The sequence below is a fragment of the Ascidiella aspersa genome, chromosome 1, assembly GCF_963924565.1.
Source record: "Ascidiella aspersa chromosome 1, kaAscAspe10.2, whole genome shotgun sequence".
In the NCBI taxonomy this organism is placed as follows: domain Eukaryota; kingdom Metazoa; phylum Chordata; class Ascidiacea; order Phlebobranchia; family Ascidiidae; genus Ascidiella; species Ascidiella aspersa.
Window position 1 is genome coordinate 21161671 of NC_139447.1, and position 22283 is coordinate 21183953.

The 22283-nt window shown below is 32.6% G+C and overlaps 1 protein-coding gene across 2 annotated transcripts in view; it reads left to right on the forward strand.

Annotated features, from left to right (window-relative positions):
• The window catches only part of LOC146168241 (dipeptidyl peptidase 9-like), an 89323-nt gene extending 67136 nt beyond the window's left edge, over positions 1–22187 (forward strand). For both annotated transcript variants that reach the window (XM_083388825.1, XM_083388835.1), the window contains exons 10-20: positions 4294–4370; positions 9895–9965; positions 12266–12347; positions 15288–15399; positions 15566–15711; positions 18442–18588; positions 18648–18750; positions 18871–18920; positions 20502–20644; positions 20916–21027; positions 21421–22187. In XM_083388825.1, the coding sequence (XP_083244951.1) occupies positions 4294–4370; positions 9895–9965; positions 12266–12347; positions 15288–15399; positions 15566–15711; positions 18442–18588; positions 18648–18750; positions 18871–18920; positions 20502–20644; positions 20916–21027; positions 21421–21513 (1136 nt within the window). In that variant the 3' untranslated portion in view covers positions 21514–22187. The remainder of the gene's footprint in view (positions 1–4293; positions 4371–9894; positions 9966–12265; positions 12348–15287; positions 15400–15565; positions 15712–18441; positions 18589–18647; positions 18751–18870; positions 18921–20501; positions 20645–20915; positions 21028–21420) is intronic.
• Positions 22188–22283: the final 96 nt, after the last annotated feature.

Genomic DNA, 22283 nt, shown 5'->3' on the forward strand with positions numbered 1-22283 from the left:
TTTATGAACATATATTTTTGTGTATGTTTTAATCACAAAACGAAAAAATTAACGTCTGATGTGAAGTAATTTTGAAAATATGTGTAATTTCGACAACCGATGACGTCACTAAGATATCATAATTTTACTATAGATGTAAAAAAAATTTCAGAAAACAAAATGCAAAAACAATTGATAAAAGTGATTAGAATGAGGTGATATATTAATTAATAGGAAATTCCCACTCTAACGATCACTTCATCAAAACAATAAATAGCAATAACTTCAAAATTATCTGTTGTATAATTAAAAAAACATGTTTTTAGAAATGATTTTTCTTTCTAGTTTGTTTGAGACCAATCACAGCTAATTTTGCTGAAGCTAAAATTTAGTGGTTTGAAGGGTCATACGGGGGAAGTACAACAAATTCAAGTTGGGTCTGGGCCAAAATCAAGATAAAACGCCAAAATGAACATCTGTGCCAAAAGTCTCATGTCTACGTATCCTATGAATGCCAAAAGGTTTTTTTGGATGCATAGCTTCCCCACTAATAGGCAGTTCAGACTTTTGTTGTAAAAGAGCACATATCTAGTAAGGCTGTTAACAGCCTGTCTGGAAAACAGAATTGGTTTTGAACCTTTTGTTTGGTTCTTAAAACTCCATCACCAAATGTTTCAACTTTATCAGGAAAAATTCAAGACTTCAATAAGGAGATAGTGAAACATGCATTGGGGCATTATACAGGTCTCCTTGTTAAATTAAATTTGGGATATACAATTTTACTCTCAACGGTTTTAGAAAGATATTCACATGAACAAAGCAAACATAGCAGTCCTTATCATTATAACATGGGAAACAGCAAATGCATGGATAGTGATCGTTTGTTTAGACAATTGTGTACCAGTTAAACAAGCTGTACAGTGTACATGTTTTCTTTTGGTTTCTTAATAGATAGCTAATATGATTGTCCAACTTGTTGATATCTGGTGATCTTTGTTGCTTGTCTTTGGTCTCACAATTATAGCAAATCAGATCATGGTTGCTCTTGCACTTTTTTGACATAGAGACAAAATAGCAGTCGATTAAAATATGGCAGAAATAAATCTATTGAAACAGATAAGTACTGGAATTATCTTTCCCTATACTGTCAGTATAATATCTCAGCAAAACCAGATAGAATGCTGCATGAATCACATCAATATTGGATAATGTCACCAGACACAATGTGCCTATATTAATAATACAGCAAAACATTAATGATGTTAAAATGCGAATATCTCAAAAACCTGGTGTGCTAGAAACGAAATGAGGGCAGTTTAATAATCAGCGCCAAAAAACTTTAAGAATCAATCTGTCCCATTTTTGTTTAAAATTTACTGTTGACTAGGGATGCTCAAAGTAGAATATCGAATCCTTGGATTCGAATCCAGATGGGATTCGAATCCAATTCTGCCGTTTATTTTGGGTAATTGGAACCGATATAATTTAATGTTTTACCACCGATTGTCGCGCCTAATTGTACAAACGCGTGTGGTAAGTTGGCCTGTCGCCGCGGTGACCAATTTATAGTGCTTGCTTTAAATGTAACCTCGTAGTGCAGTGTCAGCGTTTTTTCGGGCGACCAATTACCGCGTCTCGCGATAACGTTCGTCTAATAATTAAGTGTCAATCAAACGTTATTGGGCGAGCGGCTAACGTGTAATGTCTGGTGTGGAGTTCGCAAATTCCCTAAATGCGTTAAGTTGCAAAAGTAACATAGCATTGCAAAGCGTGCTGGGTGTCCACAAAATGCGTTATGGGGTTACTTAAGGTCAACTTTAGGCCAATATTCAGTAAGTTATGCAGTTATGCACAACGTAATTGTCAAGAATTCGTTATGTCAATAATAACTTTGTATTCTTTGCAGTACATCATTTGACTGCATAACAGATCATGTTAGTCAAAAGAAGCACTAAGACTCAACAATGCTTTCAAAAACAGGACCGAATTGCTTAAGACTTCTGTGTGCAGTGTTTAATTGTACTCACTATTGGCAAAAATATAAGTTTTGGACACAACCTGCACAGTTGAACATATTAAAGTTTACAGAACGGCTTCAGATGACAGAACTTTGTTAAGAATGCTAGACATATGGGAGATTTTTTTTATAATGTACACGTGTTAGCAAATTGTTTGGGCGATTTATTGCTGTGATTGTGGGCCCTGTAGGGTAGACTAAGATTAATCCCTTCCCCAAACAAAATCGAGGTTAAATAATTTAATAAAAATATACTAGGATTCGCTATTCTGGATTCGTTATTCTAGATTTGAAACCTATTATTCTAGAATACCTTGGGATTCTACTTTGAACATCCCTACTGTTGACCAGTGATTATTTTCTGTGACAGGAAATAAAGCACATACCTGCCTAATATATAAATAATACTTAAAGTAGTGTGGGTTATTTCTGAATGCTTACAGTTATATAATAATGACTTATTTATTTAAGCAAAATGGACCATTAAAGTGTATTCCTCAAAATTTGTTAGTCAAAAGATTTTTAACGTTTATCAAGAAATGAAAGTACTGAACACCAAAAGTAAATAAATATATTTTCTTTTCAGCAGGCGTTTAACACGTTTGCTGCGATCCGAAATTTTCGTTGTTTTCTTGCAATGCGATTTCCTTTAATTCTCTGTACCGTTAGCTGCCACCAGAGCTTTCCCGCCAAATTTCGTCAACATGTTTTTTTTTGCTTTAAGGAGTTCTTTCAGACAGTTTAATTGTTTGTACACTTGTGGGTCAAATCGCATTAAACACAAACTATATTGCAGCCACCGCGATTTGACCCAATGGTGGCTCGCATAATTTTAAGCAACTTATAGAGTAAAGCTTAACTATTTGCTTATGTGACAAATCATAGGTAATATATTGTGAGTAATTTCTGTTTCAGTTTTTGCAAAATGAATCCTGCATTGTTTTATGGGTTTGCGGTTGTCGTATATTTTGTAAGAGGTTATTTTTCAGGGCCTTGTTTCATGGGTGGTTCAATAATTGGGTCATTATAAATAGGGTTATTTACCAGGTTAATTTTTGTAATATTATATATTACACTTTGGTTTATTTGTTTTTCGGTTTGCAATATTTTAAATTTTTTTTTTTAAAGGCCCAAACCATCACAAAAATCTACAATCTTCTTGATCAATTTTTTTATCTAAATTCTAATTAATTACAACCAACAGTTTTCTTATAAATAAATCAACTTTTTGTATTAATTTGCCATAAAACCACCCGATTGTTGGGTTGTTCAACCCTGAAAAACAAACAAGGGGTTCGTAGTAGTATTTTTATGGTTTACTAGCAATTGAGTTTACATCAATAACATATTGACGAACATAACAAAAGGGAGATATATTGCTAGATATTACTGTCGCTAGGTAGGCGTAGAGAGCTTCAAATAACTTTTTGCCACACTATTTTATAGCAAAAAAATAGGACCCGTGTATAATATTTAACCAATAAACACAATTAACATAATAAACATAAATTTTAAAGAAGAAAGTTGAATATGTTAAGTTTAACTTTACCAGATTATAAACCCCAAAACTATTTGAGGCGCAATTAACATCGCATCGCCGTGAACGTGAAAAAAAAAACAGTAATTTTTTCATACGACCCACCGGTGGGTCACAACGCAGTTGCTAAATTTTATGCATGACCCACTGATGGGTCGCTTCGCAGTGAACGTGTTAATGAAAGCATATTTAGGCGCAAATTTTTGAGCACCCCTGTGAAAAACAAATGTAGGCATCGACGGTCTCAAGTTCAGGATAAGTAATCTTGCAAAACAAGCTACTCTCAAATGAACTGCTATTCAACTCAAGCTAAGCTAATTGCATGAAAAAATTTGAATCCATTTGGTTTTAGTTGCAATTGTATTACCTTAGAAGTATACTTGAAAGATAAGCACTATATTATCTCTACACCTGATGGCAACACCAAAATCATGTAAAATGTTTTAAACGACCTGAAAGAAGGCTTACATTGTGTTTATCTTATTTTTAAAAGTTTGATAGGTGTTATACTCACTATACAATGCAAAGCTGTATAAAAATTTACCAAATATTTTTTCGGAAATTGCATTTTGTAAAGAGTTTAAGTCCACAAAACCCTAGGCCCCTATGAAGATGAAAATATAACACATGGTGTCATTTTGTATTTGCTGACATAATGAGAGCCTAAGATAATTTTCAAAACTAGCTCTGATAGTTTTCCAAGCAGATGCACTGAATTATAAAAACTGTTTGTAGATTAAATTAATTTTTTTGTGTGTAGGTGAATGTCGAACTTGTTATTCAACTGTTACTGCTATCACACAAGGCAACTGGGAGGTTTTGGAACATTCAGATTCTGTAAGTGTTTATAAATGTAAAAATGTTCAATTGTGGAAAGAATATTTGATAATATTAAATCCTGGTTAATGTTGTTATTTTTGTTTATTTTGGTATTTTGTTTTTGGTAAAAGTATACGCTTTCTTGTTAACTTTTTGTCATAGTTATTTAACCTATACAACTAACTCTTTAAAAATTTTCATAATTATTTTAAATTTAAAAAATTTGTGTCAGGCTCGTAACTGGGAAACAACTTTGATGTGTTTAGTAGTTAAATAATTTATTGTGAAGAATGCAATGTAACCTGTCAGTACTGATATTGCTTGCCATGCCTGATATGTATATCACCCGGAATAGTAGCCCAAGTTTGATCTTTGGTAACCACAGAGCGTAAGCGTACTTATTTTAGACCAACTTGCTTTTTGTGGGTATGTTACAAAACAGAAACTCAGTTTGAATAGGCACAAAAAAATCATCAAGTGATTGACCAATTTCATTTTGTGAACATTTTAGGATAATGTGGGGCATTAATTTGCAATTTGCAAATTTTTTTCCTTCCCAAAAACTACTTTTAAATATCCTAAATATAATTAAGCTTGATAATGAATCGGAAAGCTAAAAAAAGTCAACTAGATTTACATTATTTTCAGTTAATGGAACTGAAAAGGAGTTCAAGCATCATGTATAAAAGGGGGGCGCAGTTGTTGGCATTTTGAGTGTCTATAGTTGGACCACTAATTATGATACAAGCTTGTTTTAAAATGTCTTAATCAAGATGATGTCGATCTATACTCGACCTTTTGGCTTTGCAATTTATTATTAAGCTACATTACAAATCCGTGCATAGTGTACCTAATTATAATTGTTATGCAATGTTTCGGTCACCTAGGTTAGTTTCCGAAATCAGGGTGAATGACATTGTAATACAATCCATGACAAAAATCAACCTTATTAAAAACACTTGCGATAAGTGGATGACAGACTGTAACCTCTAATTTTTGAGCACCTGTTATTACCATTCTGGTGAAAGTTCCAAGATTCCAAAAATAATTAGCTCTTGTGCTAGAACAGACGCTGGACTGAATTCCATAATGCTGTCCTTGGGATATGGTTGGCTTACAAAAGAAGACTTTTTAACGTCATTGTTGACAACATCCAGTTGGTGTTTCTTTCCACGGGTCTTATATGACCTTCCAATCTCCCCAATATACTATAATTGATAATCAACACTAGAGGATTAAATTAACAAACCTTTTGATGGTCAAAGGTCATCTGATTCCATCCGTACAAACCACGCCATATTCTAATTCAACAGTGTTGATCGTAGTACAGTGTCTGTTCTCGCACACAATGGCAGACAACATGAAGGTATTATGATTGGAATCAGGGAATATTCTCCAGAAGTGTAACACCATGAGCAGCAAAACATCATGATGTTCTCAGCATGCTACAGACATCTGCTTAAAATTCAGAGGCTACATTCTGTCAGCGAAAAGCGTTTTTTTATTGTGCTGTTGCACGTATTTGCTCTTTTTATATTTTTTGGCATCTAAGTGTGTGATGTATTCATATCGAAAAAGGTGATGAATATGTCACTGAAACTGTGTATCAAATAGCATTAATAAATTTATATTTGTTTTCAAAATTAATGTGAGATAAGCACTTAAATAAACTGGCTCTAAAACAGTTAGGCAACAACTGCCAGCATTCAACACTGGTACTCCCTACTCAAAGTGTAAAATCAATCGCAATATATAGACATCAAGACATAAGACAATGTAAAAACAACTTGCTATAGTCAAACAAAAAACAACACTTTCACGCAAACAGTCAAGCGAGTTTTTCAGTGACCCTTAATTACCTGACATTGTCTGGCACCAAGACGCCATTCATAATCCCATCCTGTATGTGGTACAAAACAATTACAGATAGTTGGATAATTCCACTTCAGAGATCATCTTTATTGGCGCCAAGTTGTAGATTAACAAGGACTGCATAAATACCACATAGCAATTACTTATTTGGGGGTAAAAACCGAAACCCAAATCATTTACATTATAAAATATTACATTTGTCATTTGAAGATTAAAATGTGCTTTCACGCAACCCTATTTATATATTCGAAAAAAAACCTCCCTTGTATAAACGGCTCGGTTTGGGCTCCACATTGGATTGTGTGCGCCTGTTTGGCATTAATGGTGGGTAATGGAAAATTTTTAGTTAGTGTTAAAATTCTTAGGGGACTGAGTCATACAGTTAGGGGTGTGGTTTGAGGTTAGGTGAAAGGTTATTTCGGGCTTATTCTAAACATTTATGTCTTATTCCTTTGGGTTTAGGTCTTAATCCTATTTAGACGGCAATACGACAATTACTTATTAATCATATTTTGGTCTTACTCCAAACTATATTTGAATCAGGTATTGATGTTGTTCTAATTTTGGCTTATGACTGGAATCCACTAAAAACTACACAATGCAATTCATTAGTATCTCTCTATGTTGCAAATTGTTTGACACCAAATGTTAGTAAGGTCAGATGTAGAAATTAGGAAATGAGAGTTTTAACAAATAATTTCCATATATTTATTTTATTATATAGTGATGGATATCTGATTGCACAATGAGTTTTGCAGGCATTCTTCACAAAATTTAGGTTACGTTGATCAAGAGTGTGTCACGAACACAAATATTGTGCGCATTATTTTGAGAAATACTTCAAACGTTTTTTCCAGTCTGAATACCCAGAAGTGTTACCCTGCAGTTAATTTCAACCGGTAAACATCACGCCACTTTTGGGGCATTATGACGTAACACGAAGGCAATTCGTAAACAACATAACAAAGTTTAACACATAAGGAAAAGTTACACGGTTAGATACTAATTTGTGACAGAGTGTAATGACTAAATCTTAAAATGTAGTAGCAATATAAAGATTCACGAGATTCCAATGATAAGAGAAAGCAATTGGTAAAAATAAACATAGTTAGACTAAAAAAGGCCAGCATTGTTTTAATCTTTAAAAGAGACCGTCTAAGATTGAAATTACCGAGGATAAACAAAAATGAAAAAAGAGAAAATGTGATATCATTAGTGGTTTTTGCCACCCCAATTGAAGAGCCCTAAGGAGGAAGACAACTAAACCCCTAAAACTGCATCTATATCAAAATTTTATTTTAAAAAAGTTGATGTCATAATTTACACATTTGAAAGAAATCTCAGGAAATATTTCAACAAAAACAAAAAAATATCCCGAAAATCAATTTTCGACCTATATCTAGACGGGTTTGTGGTTATTGTATGCTTTTGTCAAGGGTATATTTACAGGGCTTAGTTTTGTATGGGTATGGGAAACCAGTGTCAGTTTGCCATTATAAATTAATATTATTTGAATATTTTTTTTAAATAGCGGTATTTATCATATAATTTTAATAAATTATATATTGCCATCTTCCATTTTAACTTGTTTCTACAAGCAAAAACAGATATGGGCACAATATTTTGCGACTTCACCTCTAACTTTACAGATGTGTTTGGTGGAATACATTTTCTGTAATTTATTATAAAACTTTTGCAATCAAAAGTAAAACAAGTGAATTAGTCAGTTTGGAGGCATTTAATAATCTACAACAGGGTGTTCCCAACCCAGCCTTCGAGCCACACGTGACCTGCAACGCCACTTTTTTGTGGCCCGTAAAGCACTATTAAATTATGGGAATGCATACAATTTGAGTTTAATCAAATAAATATAAGTGACCAAAGCACAGCAAACATGTTCGAATTGATTGGTTAAGGTTACATTTCTTCGGTTACACCATTAAATAAACCAGTTTACTATCGCTCATCAAGTTTGGTTCCAGAGGGTGGTAAGAACGCCTAATTTTTGTTATGTGTAAGACCGGTTTGAAAGTCGCAGTACATCCTATATGGAACTTTCTAAAGTGGATGTTTGTAGGTTATACTTGCGTTTTGTTTTCCGCCTTTCTAATATGAACATAACATAAAAAGTACGACCCTCTATAAATTACTATTTTTGCCACTTTAAAGTAAATGAACAATGAAATATATAGCGCTTCTGAAAAGTATATTGTTTTACAGGTTTTCACTGTGACTATAGACCAGGGGTCGGCAACCTTTCGTATACAGTGTGCCAGTTTATGAATAATGTCAAAATATCAACAACTCGCATGCCAACATTTTTCTATGTTTGGTTTTGCGCTGGCAACCTCCAGAGTCTGTGTCCGGACAAATGTACAATTTCATCGAGTCCTAAGTACGGCTCAGGCTCTACAGTCTGTATTTCACCGATTTACCTAATTAAAATAAGAATGGCAATACACTCAATAGGGTTCATGGAAAACATGCCACCATATGGTATTGAACCTTAACAATTTAGAGTTATCACTTATCAGTTTCGAAAGTTTAGACTGCGCATGCGTAGTCTTACGCAAGTCCAACTTCGCAGTCCTGCTGCGACCTGACATCTAATTTGCGAATGATCTAACATTTAATTTACGTATCTTGGGAGATGTCATTAATTTCATGAGTTGTTAACTTCTGTAAAAACCCTGCTAAAAAACACAATACTTTGCCCACTATTTTGGAATATACTTCAACGCTTTTCGACCGATACCTATCACCTATCAGTTTAACTGTTAACTATCAGTTTCGCTTTAAGCTTGGTTTGTCAGTCGCACAAAAACCCACTTTTATTGTAGAATGCTCTGCTTTAACGCAGTAAACATTATGCCAATTTTAGGGCATTGTGACGTAATGAAAATAGAGTTAAACAGTCAAGACACTAATTTATGACACAAACACTGCACAATGCACATGGATCTAGAAAGGTGTGCAACCATTTAGTTAGCGCTAGTGTTAGTGGTGTAAATAAGAGTGTTATTGATGTTGTAGTGATGAAATGGTTGCACTTTGTTAAGGTGATATAACATGCGTGTTAAACCATTTGGCGTGCCCTGAAAAATCATCTTGGCACACATGCCAGGGGTTGCCGACCTCTTCAATAGACTAACGCCCTGACCCTTTCCATGATGCAATTTTAGCCAAATTGATCTAGTTAAAGAACATTCTACGCTTATAAATCCAGTCTTTAAAATTAAAAGTTTTGTCAAATCAGAATTTTTTTTCGCATTTCACGCAATAATTTTCTTATTTTCAAAGTTCAAAGATAACAGCAAGTTTGTGAAGCTTATACGTCTGTGACGATGCATTGTGACATCCTTTTAAAATATTTCATGCCCGACTTGAAAATTGTTGATTGGCTCCTGGCACACATGTAGCTTACTTTATGTGGCCCACAAAGAACATTTAAGAAATATCATGACCCGCGATGCTCTTAATCTTGGACCACCCTGACCTACAACTAAAAAAATGATAATCGATTAATTATTATTATTGGTGACAATACTTGCTCAAAGTATAACAAAACATAATATATTTTTTTGCGAATTGTTATGAGAATATATTATCTAAAACCGAGTGTTGTTGTTTTTTTTTTTTTCATGCAACTAAGTAATATTTTTTCATCTAGATGTGGGTGGATGAAAAGGAACAGAATGTGTACTTCATGGCTCTGAAAGACACGCCGTTGGAGTCACATCTGTAAGTGGCAAACTGGTGTATCTTTTTTAATTAATGAAAATTCTTCATCAAAATTAAAAGTTGACATTATTTGGTTCCTGGGACCATTGTGTGCAGTGTTTTTAAATTGGTCTCTGCTTGTTTTGAACCACATGTTGTGCAAACCATAACACGTTTTTTTAGTAAACAATTTTCCTGTCTTTGTTAAAAACTAAATACTTCTAGTTAAGTACTTCTAGTTTTCTAATTTAATGAATTACAGTAAAATGCTTGTAATTGTAGTTCTAATATAATTTGTTAATTGCTTGTTTGCTCCTAATATTAGTTCTAATATAATTTGGATTTGACCAAAAACGTTTTTGTCCAACGGCACTGTAAGTCGAAACAAAGAATTTAAATTAATACCCTTTAGTCGCATTTACTTTGAGGTGCTTTTTATAGTATGAAAAGCTTAGGCTGTGCTAAAGCATAGATAAACCAGCACAGGATACTTGCCCTGCGATTTAAACTAAATTAAGTTTGAACAATTAAATGTAGATGTGGTTTAAAATCTAGTTTATATTGTGTTTTTCAAGAATTTTTCACCAAATTGTAACGAAAAATTCTGTTCCGCTTAATGGCGTTGTTTTAATAAAGCATTTTATTATAAAAAAAATCTGATTCATAAAAAAAATATTTATATAGGGATAAAAAAAACCCTACAAAACAATATTAATCTTGCACATGCTGATTTAAGTCATATTTTAATTTTTTTGTATAATTATTGTTTAATAGTAAATTAGTTATTTTTCTAGTAGATTAGTCTAATTCGAACTTTTTATAACATGTCCACTTTTTTCATAACTTGTTTTTCATAGCATGTCCCATTTATAACATGTCTACTTTTTTCAGAAAAATTATATTTTGAAGGAAAGGTTATATTTATTTTGTTTTGCAAAAATGAATGCAGAAACACAAGTGTTTGAAACCCTTTAATGCATTGAAAAAAAATCCTTTTAAAAAAAATCAAAATAATTTAATTTTTATTCCTCCTGTTATTGCTTGGAATAGTCTGGCAAGCATTTGCTGCATCTCCTTCCATTTTGGTTGGGGCTTATCATCTTCCATATGCTTTGTTCTTTGTTTTTGACGTAGTATCTTTAGAAGATTTAGTTTTTGATATGTTGGTTTCTTAATAGTTTAGTACAACCACTTTATGTTTTTTTAAAAGTGTTGTATGACCCATATATGATAGGTTAACAAACTATTTTATTTGTTTTTTGCTGATTAATTCTAACTGTTTAAAAATATTACCAAATCCCCCTAAATGGAGTAGGATATGTATTGCGATTTTGCTAAAAGTGTAGTGTACTGATAGAGAAAGCAGAAGGTAAAAAAAGAGAAAATCGAAAAAGGAAAAAAAAGAATAGGATGGGAGGGTGCTTCCCTAAAGGTTTGAGAATTAAAGTTTGGCAACAACAAATCATTGGGTTGGTTTTCACTATAGGTATAGGGTTATATGGAAGCTAACTTTTCAAACATTTGGAGGTAAGATGTTTTTTGGAGGTAGTTTAATATTGCACCAATTGAATTGATTGATTGAAAGAATCTGTCTTCTTTTGGGGTAGGGGTTATGTGAGGGTCAGGATTTTTCCAAATGGTTTACCAAATAGTGTGGTAAGGAAAAATGTTTAATTGGGTATTGTCATTATTGGAAACAGGGTTTGGGGAAGGGCACACATAAAATCGATGTGGATGCTATGTTCAAAAAACATTTGTAGGAATAGAAGCAAAAGCAAAAAATGATGTTTTTTCACACGGGTAAGTAGGGATTGTATTTGAGGATATTTATAAAAGAGGTGAGGTTGAATTCGTACCTGGAGTGAATGGTAGCAGTTGGGTTCAAGCTAAAGGATTATGTGGAATTTTAACTGGTAAATCGTCATGCCTTGATGTTTGTGAAAAGTCGTCTTTTAACAAAAGTAAAACGGTTTGCGATTAAATAACAATTTTGGTTAAGAATCTGGTTGATGTGGCATTGTGGAATGGATTGACATGGAATAATCCTGCAAGCTATCTGGGCCAAGATATAACTTTTCTTGATAGCATTTTTTTGCTAGTAAACCATAGCTTGATCTGGTTGATTAGCTATATTTGACTTTTTGTTAGATGTACCTGTATAATGTTTAATTTTATTTATCTTTCATGCTTAATGTTAAAATTTGGGTTTAAATTGTTTTCTTACTGCAATTGAAAAGTGTTTTATTTGCCTATAGCACTTTTAAAATAAATTAATATGTTTTTTAAATAAAATGCATGTTAGCAGATTGTTTTGGTTTCAGGTATGTTGCATCTTTTGTACATCCAAAAAATCCAACTAGACTGACAAATCTTGGTTCATCTCATTCTATTTCGATGAGTAAGGTTGGTAAATTTGATAAAGTACATTTTAAAAGAATGTAGCTTGTATCTTAATCCAATAGACCAAAAACAGTGGTTTCCAACTTTTTTTGCTCCTTTTGGGATTTTAGAAACTCGACCTCCTAATTTAATTTTGATATATTAGACGTAAAAAATCAATTACAATTATATTCATTGGCAAAACTTGCCTCTTTGGTTAGGCAAGAAACTAAATATGCACAACAATAGTTTAAGCAGGGCTGATGAGTGGGTTAAAAACAACTGGAGTCTTGACTCCAACTGAAAAAAATAAGGTTGCTACTGAGTTCCAAGTCAGGAACTGCTCCTATGGTACATTGTTGCAGTGACAGTCAATATAAATTGCGACTTAATTAACATACCCACAATAATTTTTTGTAGTTATCATAATTGCTCACGTCCAACTTTTGACGACAGCTGTTCATTAAAAAAGCACTAACGTCTGCTTTCTGAGTGTGAAGTCATCAAATTTGTAGTTTAGTTGGTATACAGTCACAATGTTAATCCAGTTCATCAACAAACAGAACTCATTATCTGTTATAATTTCATAAACTTATACCACAGTAACTTTATTTAAATAAATATAAATTTTGTTTTATTACTATTTTTTTAAAAGCTTAATTTCACTCAAAAAAACTTGTTGTTTCAACACATACCTAATGAATAATTACATTTTTGAAATGCAGAATATGTAGAAACATTATGTACTACAGTTGGCAGGAACTAATTTTGTTGTGCCATACTCAAAAAAGTTACAGGAGTGCAAAGCATGTTTTTTAGTGGGGAAAAGCCAGTATTAGGCATATAGATGGTTTATTAATTTAAAAAGTACTCAATTTCGAGAATATAATTTTTGTGAGTTTGCAGTTTTACTGTGACTTTGCAAGTAATCCCGATATTCTTGTTAAATAGTCGCCATTCTTGTTAAATAAACAGGTATATGAGTATGACCTTCGCATTGGCATAACCGGAACGGTGGTCCAAACCCAGGCCTACGGGCCACATGTGACATCATTGTTTGTGGCCCGCAAAGCACTGTTAATTTATTATAATGTGTATAGTTGAGGGCTTGTTCAAAGAAATATAAGTGACCAATGATGAGCAAGCATACTGCAATTGTTTGGTTATGATTACATATTTCCGGCTATATATACACCATTAAATAAACCAGTTTACTATCGCTCATCAAATTCGGATACAGGGGGTGACAAGAACACTTAATTTTTGATATGTGTTAGACCGGTTGAAAGTCGCAGTACGTACTATCTATGTGGAATTTTCTCAAATGACTGTTTTGTGAACTTATGAAAGATATATTTGCGGTAAAAGTACGATCCTATATAAACTACCATTTTTGCCACTTTAAAGTAAATGCATGATAAAACATATCGCGCTCCTGGAAAGTATTATTTTACAGGATTTCACGGTGATTAAAGGATAACGCCCTAACACTTTCCATGATGCAATTTCAGCCAAATTGATCTAGTTAAAAAATATTCTACACCTATAAATGCATTCTTATATTTGTAAAAAAAAAAATTATTTCAACAATGTATTGTAAAAATTTTTTTTTTCCGTTTTTCTGATTTTGCGCTGCATGTTTTGCACCCCATTGAGCGCATCTTCTTGTAAACTAATTTACGTTAACCTTGTTTATCACCTAAACAGGGCATTGTTGATACATTCCTTAGGAAAATAAGTCATTTAACTTTAGGGGCATGACAAAAAAAAAGAAAGAATATAGGCCAAAAATGCTTGTCACCAGAAGGCTGGCAAGATTCTGCCAGCCTGGCTTGCATTAAAATAAATCCTTATTTACACTAAGGGATTTGTCTAAATAAATGCCATTACGCTTTTGAAGCTGCTAGATCAGTGGTTCTCAACCTTTTTTTCACTGCGTACCACCTCAAGCTTCTATGATCTTGTTGCGTACCAACAAAATGTCGAAAAACTTAACTTTACTAAAATGTATATAGGACTATTAACAGGGGTGGATTAGCTAATTATTTAGCCCGGAAATTTTAAATAAATGCGGCCCACTACTCTCAAAAAAGTTTCCCTTTTTTACCTTGCAAGATACTGGTAGTCAGTTTTGTGATTCTTTGTTGTTTTGCTATGATGTCATAAAATAAATTTGCATAGATGTTCCAGAAAGATAATAGTTCCTATCATTGGTGAAGCATAAAATATTTAACTATACAATCATTACGATGAGTGTATAGTTTATTACAATAAAAAAAATGCTTAACCTTTTGGTAAAACTGTAATTTTTCTTAAAAACATACTGCGTACAGAGTACCATCCAAAATGACTTTGTGTGCCAGTACAATTATTTTGAGAATTAATTTATTTAACTTTTGTTATTTTAGGACCGCCAGGTATGTTCCTCTGTGCTTGAAATGTCATTGTTAACAACAAAAGAATTATTGTATCATCTTTGACAAATATTTCTCAAACTTGCTCTTGAGGGAATTTTGTGTGATTCCCAAAATTGTGTGATTTTCAGAACGTTTCACTGGATCTAAAATAAAACTGTTACATTTTATAAAACATATAAATTTTGAGTTATCAAAACAAAAACATGTAATACATTTGACATCACTTATGTACAATAACAAATCTATTGATATTTAAGCAAGTCTTAAAATTAAATTTTATAAATAGCCACTTCGTAAATGTAGAACCATTTTGTGGATGATTTATCACTTAATGGATTAAAGAGTTACTTTGAACCTTCCAATTTTGCTTCATTATTGTTCAAAATGTAAATTTAGTGTCTAAAGAGTAATAAAGACAAATTGTGAATGAAAGGCATGAGATAGTTATTGCATTTTTAAAATGGACAGGCTTATGAGCATAACGATACAATGTTATTCAAACTAGTAACTGATACAACTAATGTTTTATTTCCCATCTACCATCTAGGACTGTCACTTGTTTATTACGGTATCAAGCAGCATAAAAGAACTATACTCTGCCAAAATTTATGCAATCTCACCTCGCCCTATTGCTGTTGTTAATCTTCTTGAAACACAAGGTGAGCAGATTACCATAATGTAAAAGTCTATTGTATCATATTCTGCACACAAGAAAATTCATTAATAAACATATTAACCACATGTTCTAAAATACTAATAATACCCTTTTTTCTAATTTTGGTTAAAATGATGTTCTACAATGAATTACGTTTGCTTTTTTTGTAGCTTTATTGCCAGAATATGTGCCTCCTGAATTATTTTCCTTTACAAATTCAAACGGAGATTTGTTGTATGGCTTATACCACAAACCACAGAATATTCAACCAGACAAAAAGTACCCTACTGTGCTTTATATATATGGAGGACCCCATGTAAATGTTCAAAGCTTTTATGTTTTATTATTTATTTTTTTAAATGATTATTTTACAAATAGTAGAATAGGATGTATTGTTCAGCAATGTTGTGTGTAAACCTTGCGTTTATATTGATGACTGGTAGCTTGTAAACCATAGACGAATTCCGGAATGAAAAAATTTTGCGGGTTACTTCCCATATGATGCCTGCTAAAAACCCACAACTACAAATAAAGAGCAGTATTTGTAAAATAAAATAATGGTCTCCATTTGTACTTCATATAATGCTTCTGTTATACAGCCAATGTCATTTGATAATTTCCTTATAAAGGTAAATGTAATTGGGGATTTCCTACAGTTTGACTGAACAACAAACTAATAAAACAACTTAGACACAGTTACATTTAGTAAAATCCCAACCAACCTAAATCTGCGCAACAAATATATTAGTTTATTTCTGGTCAAATGAAAATCAAATGTTATGTTAACCAGGTCATGCTAGTCTCATGCCGCTGTTGCCGTGTTAATAGATTCAATATTTAAAACAGCAATTAATAACAAAGCAGTTTGTTAGCATATACATATTGAAAAATACATAATAAAATTACAGATGGCTAAAATTCTAAACACTGGCCATTTCAAGCCATTTTGCAAGGAATTGTAAGGCATAACTACAATAAAAAACATCATACAAATACCAGGTTGTTACCAAAACTCTTTTGGCCCTTACAGTGAGTGCCATGCAATAAACTATTTACAAATTCTGTTCATTTTATATAATTTGTTGAGTTTTAATTGTCCTTTTTCACATGTATTTAATATATCGATAAAGTGAACTAAAAACTACTAAAATTCTGTACAAGATTTGCATGAAGGCCAAACCTTTCTTGGATATCTTAAATTAGCGCAAAGGTATTTTTTAGGGAGCATGTCCAGTTATTTGGTGTTGATAATGATTATGTATTGTTAAATAAATTTACCAAAACAAGGTAAAATAATGAGGCAAATTAAGACTAATACCATAGCAATTTATGTATATCAATTTTTAAACGTTTATATAATTTCAGCCTCTGTTGTTGTTATTGTTGTTGTTTTTTAATATACTGTTTGGCATTATTTACAAGTTTACAACCATTTCTTGATGCACTTAAATTATTACTTTGCCCCTTTTTAATTGAATTTCAACATAAAAATAGCTGCAACACCACTGATGGACACCCATACCCTGTAATCACAGACCAGAGAACATGCCAACCAATTTCACTAAAAACATTTATTATTACACATAAACCAATAATTAATTCAGTATATTAATATACACAGGTATTTGTTTTTTTACTTTACAGCTGGATTTGTTTTGGAACAATAATACCAACTTATATTTTTAACCACATATCTTTATTGTGACTTGAAAAACATCAAGAATAGGATCCCAATGTCCCCTAATAAATCGTTAACGCCCATAGAGGGGGTGGTTCTGTCAATGTTGGGAAACACTGGTCTATGTACTTTTGAGCCTATGCCTGTGGAACTGCGAGACTATTACCACGGAAAGTTGTCTCTAATTGTACATACACAAGTGGAAAGTTTAAACAAAGCCCTGTTGTTAGGCAAAATATTGAGTGCTTGTAGCAATGTAGTGCGCATCGACTTTTTTAGGCGACCAGTTACTTGCTAATAACATTCGCCTGATCATTAGTTAGTCTCAATTATCATGTTATTGGGCAAAGCGGCTAGTGTGTACTACCAGGTGCAGTTATTGAGGAACATTAGACCCAATCTATCAAGCTTATGCCACAGCGTAATTGTCATGGTAACCCATTCTTGACCTTACACTAACTTTGTGCTTTATAGCATATTAGTTGACCGGTTGGCAGACCATGTTTGTATTAAAGTAAAACTGAAACACAACAATGTTTTACAAAATGGACAGTGTTGCATTTCACTGAATATGTTGCCAAAAAAAACAACTTTAGGCAACAACCTTGTATTCAAATCATGTTTTTGGGTTCTTTTTTTATGTAGTTATGCGCAATTCCTTGTGAAATGACTTTAAATGGCCATTGATTAAAATCAGATTTCACCATTTCTTGTTATATTTTTTATTGCAACATTCACATAGAAAATTTTTTTTTACGATTAATTTCTGTTTTCGCAATGGTGCATTGTGATTTATGTGACAAATTTGCTTGATTCTGATTTGAAAAATTATTGCGATTGGTTATCAATATTAAAATAGGTTTTTGCCAGATTAAACCCCTCAATAAATATAGTCAATTTGGGGAAAAAAAATTTAATAAAGTTGGACAGATTTTGTAAAATTTTTTTTTTATTTCATAATAAAAATAAAAGTTAGGCAGACAAGTTAGCTAAAATCAGTTTTTTTTTACCCCGCTCGATTATATATACCAAATGAGGCATCGCTGTAAAGGTTTCTTCCTTCGCTACCCATAATAGCTAGTTTCAACCTGGAAAGAAGTTTTTATTTTGAATTTTGTAGCAAATTAATATATAATATTTTTTAATTTGGAAAATATAGACCGTCTCAATACAGTGTTTTTTGTGGAAAAAAATTATCCGTAACTATCTTTATTTTAGCATTAAAAATTATTAGCTGACCAGCTTTTGGCATTTATCCCCCGTCACTTGATGCGACGCACATTATGTCAACAAATACTGGAAAAAATTTAATCTAATAGGACTTTTATTCCCATTTCTTTAGTTTAAATATTGAACATGCTTTTGTAGGTGCAACTTGTCACTAATTCATTTAAAGGACTGCGCTATCAACGGTTATATACATTATCTTCTTTGGGCTACGCTGTTGTTGTTATTGATGGTCGTGGATCCCCACACAGGGGGATTTGCTTTGAGAGTCATCTCAAAAACAGAATGGTTGGTACCACGTAAATTGTTTCCCTATCAGTATTATTATATTTTGTTTTGGTTTTAAGGGTCAGGTAGAGATTTTGGACCAGGTGGAAGGATTGCAAAGTTTAGCCAAAAAAGTCGATTTTATTGATTTGTCAAGAATAGCCATTCATGGGTGGTCTTATGGTAAGGATCATGTGCCATCACCTAACTAAGAAAATTAATTAATGTATATAATTAATAACGATAAATTGATTACTTTTTTGTTTGTATAGTGTGAACTAATTAGTGATATGTGCATTGCAGGTGGTTACTTGTCCTTGATGGGTTTAGCACAGAGACCTGATATATTTAAGGTATGCTGTGTCTTGTTTTTTGGATTGCTGATTTATAAGGTTAAAGTATTAGGCAAACGTAATATTATAAGAGATATTAAAACCTTTTAACGCCAAACATTTTTATTTTTTATACTTACCACGTTCCTAAAGGACCTTTAGTAGACAAATCGGGTTAATGTTAGATCCAGATAGTTTAATCAGTTCCAGCGTCCTTATTACATACTATATTTACAAACCGCATTTTTTATGGACACAGCGCCTTTGCCAATATGTACGGCCTAATATTGTTGCTGCTTTCACAAGGGCCGCATCTTACTTTAATTCTGTAATAATATTTAATCGACCCATTTTATACACAATATGAAACATTAATTTCGGTTGCAAGTTAAATTACACATTCATTTACACGGAAGTGGTACACTATAATATGCGATGGTGATCAACAATCAACAGCTTGTTGTCTTCAAACAATTTGAACCACGCAAAATGGGACATGCACAAATACACATAATATATCGCGCTTATTGCCAAATGCTGGATATTATTGATAAAAGTAAATACCCTATTTACCCTGGGCAACGCCGGGTATTTTGTCTAGTAGCTCAATAAAACTACACAGGCCAGCTGAAAGAGCGTCTCAGCCTTGTTTGAAGCACTGATCGACAAGTTACGCGCAAAAAGTTGTATTGGTCACCTATACTAGTAACGCAAATATTCTATTTCAGGCCATATTTCAAACTGAGATAACAGTTCAGAATTAAAAAAAACATTTGGATTTAGATATTTTTGGTAAAGGTTTTAAAAATCATCATGTAAATAATTGAAATAATTTTCCCGTAACATACATTAATTTGTTGTTGCCGGCAGTAAAATAAGACTCCCATTAAAATAACTTATAACTGGCAGTTTAGTTATATCGAACAACATCGACGTGTAAGTTAAATAATACTACATACAGAGTACAACCTATTTTTTTCTTTAAAAAAAAAAATCTGATAAAATCTTGTTTGATTTCATAATTTTAGCAAAGTTTTGAGTACGAATCTCGAATAGACACAAAAAAATAGAGCTTTTACTTTTGTTATTATGTGGCAGCTTTATTGCAGTCATGGAAGTGAAAGTCTGTTTTATAACGCCTGGCGTTTTCACGCCAATCAAAAGGTTTTAACTTTTTCGCGATAAACTCTACCCATAATACTTCTAGCAATAATTCTAGAATAATAAACTGTATATCGGTTTCTAATTACCTAAACATTATATCGGTTCTAATTACCTGACTTATACGGCAGAAGTTTTGTAATACCATGACCTAGCTTGAGAGGTATGTCCGTGGCCCCCAAATCACCGCTCCCTGGCCCCCCAGGGGGTCGAGGGCCACGGTTGAGAAACCCTGGATTAGACAGCATTGTTGTGCTACTTTAATCTAACAAATTCGTTGTAAAATTGTACAATATATTTTATGCTTTTCTTGACATGTTTTGTGGAATAAGTGGTTTGTTTTCGCCGTGGTTTTCTAATTACATATCGTAGGTTACGACCGATAACTATTATCAGTTGTTTAAAGTGGTGTTTATTATAATAAGTAATACTTATTATAAGGTTGCAGTATCTGGCGCACCTGTTGTGACATGGGAACAATATGACACAGGATACACTGAACGGTACATGGGTACTCCAAAAAGCAATCCAGAAGGTTATCGAGAAGGTTCAGTCATTAACTCTCTCAATAAGTTTCCTGACGAGTAAGGACTATTTTTATAGTTTTTTTAACTCTTTTTTAGGTTTACTCTAAATAAAACATTAGCAAAATAACCTGTCCAATTGGCTTTATTTTAAAACATTTCAAGGATGGCGAATCACTTGACAAAATCTTAGAATGTTTTTTTAATTTTTTTAAAATATTCGATATTTGTTTTGTATTGCAATAAGTTAGTTGATTGTTGGATTTTTTTGTTTATTTGGGGTAATAAAAATGTTCCTAAAAAGCTTGCAGGTATGTTACAATTTTTTTAGACCGAACCGTCTGCTTATTGTACATGGATTAATCGACGAAAATGTCCACTTCCACCATACAAGCAGCTTGATTGATGCACTTGTTAAGCAATGCAAGCCTTATCAATTACAGGTAGTACTACTGCCGTAAAACATTTATTTGCTGCACAATTATGATTTCGCTGGCAGCTGAATTGCCTCATGGATGATGTGCGTTTTTTATGCCTTTTCTTGTACAGCACATATCTTATTATTGATAATTTGAATGTCGAAGCCGAAAATGTCGAGTAAATCGGCATCATTTTGATAAAAAATCAACATCATCTTGATACGATTCGCACTTGATATGTTGTATTATCATCAGTTAGATATCAATACGTGTTATATCCGTTTATTAGGTATAAAGCGTTTATGTGACTGAGAGAGTTAATACCCCTTTTTTACTGCTTAAATCTTTAAACACAGCTGACAAAAGCATATAAAACAATTTTATATAAATTATAGCCGATGAGATATTTTTATGTAGATATATCCTGGTGAAAGACACGGAATCAGGAAACCAGAAAGCAATGAGCACTTTGAAGTTCAAGTTATTTCATTTTTACAACAACATTTATAATGTGCATTAAAAGTACTTTTGAATGTCGCATGTAGCGCGATGTTAAAACGAACATTCTGGAGGGTGTTAAACAAATTACAATTGTTTCCTAAACAAAACACCGTTTTTTATATACCTGTATGGTTGATCATCTATCATCACGGCTAAACCATAATCACAGGGGCGGTTATTTTTTGACTTGGCTACAAAAGTTTTTACTCGTTTTGTCAAAACTTGTTAAAATAATTTCAATTAAATTCATTTACAAAATGCATTGATTTTTAAATTATTATTCTTGGTCAAAAACAATCTCCCTAATAATTAATAATAATTATTTACTCATGATTTTAATTTCTTTATGCTTGTTATAATAAATGTAAATTTTCTATGCTTTCTTAACACGCTGCAAGGAGCTAATATTGCGACAGCATACATATGAGTTATATTTTTACTTTTAATGCGAATGTGTATTCACTTCCTTCATTTCCAATTTAACTTGACATTATTTAGGACGCATGTTTTTTTTCCTAAAGAAAAGTATATTTTAGGTTATTTCAGTCAGTTTTGATTCATCTTATGCATGGCAATAGGTGGACAAACCGCGCAAATATTATCATGTAGCATGGCAAACAAAATAGTTTTATGTTGGTTAAGGTATAAACGTTTTTACCGACTGTAAAATATAATTTGAGTTTAAATAATATGTTTGGTGTCTAATTGCATAAATTGGGTTTAGAAAAACTCCAATTAAGTCATTGTGACAGAAATTTCTAAGCATTGAAAAAGTCTAA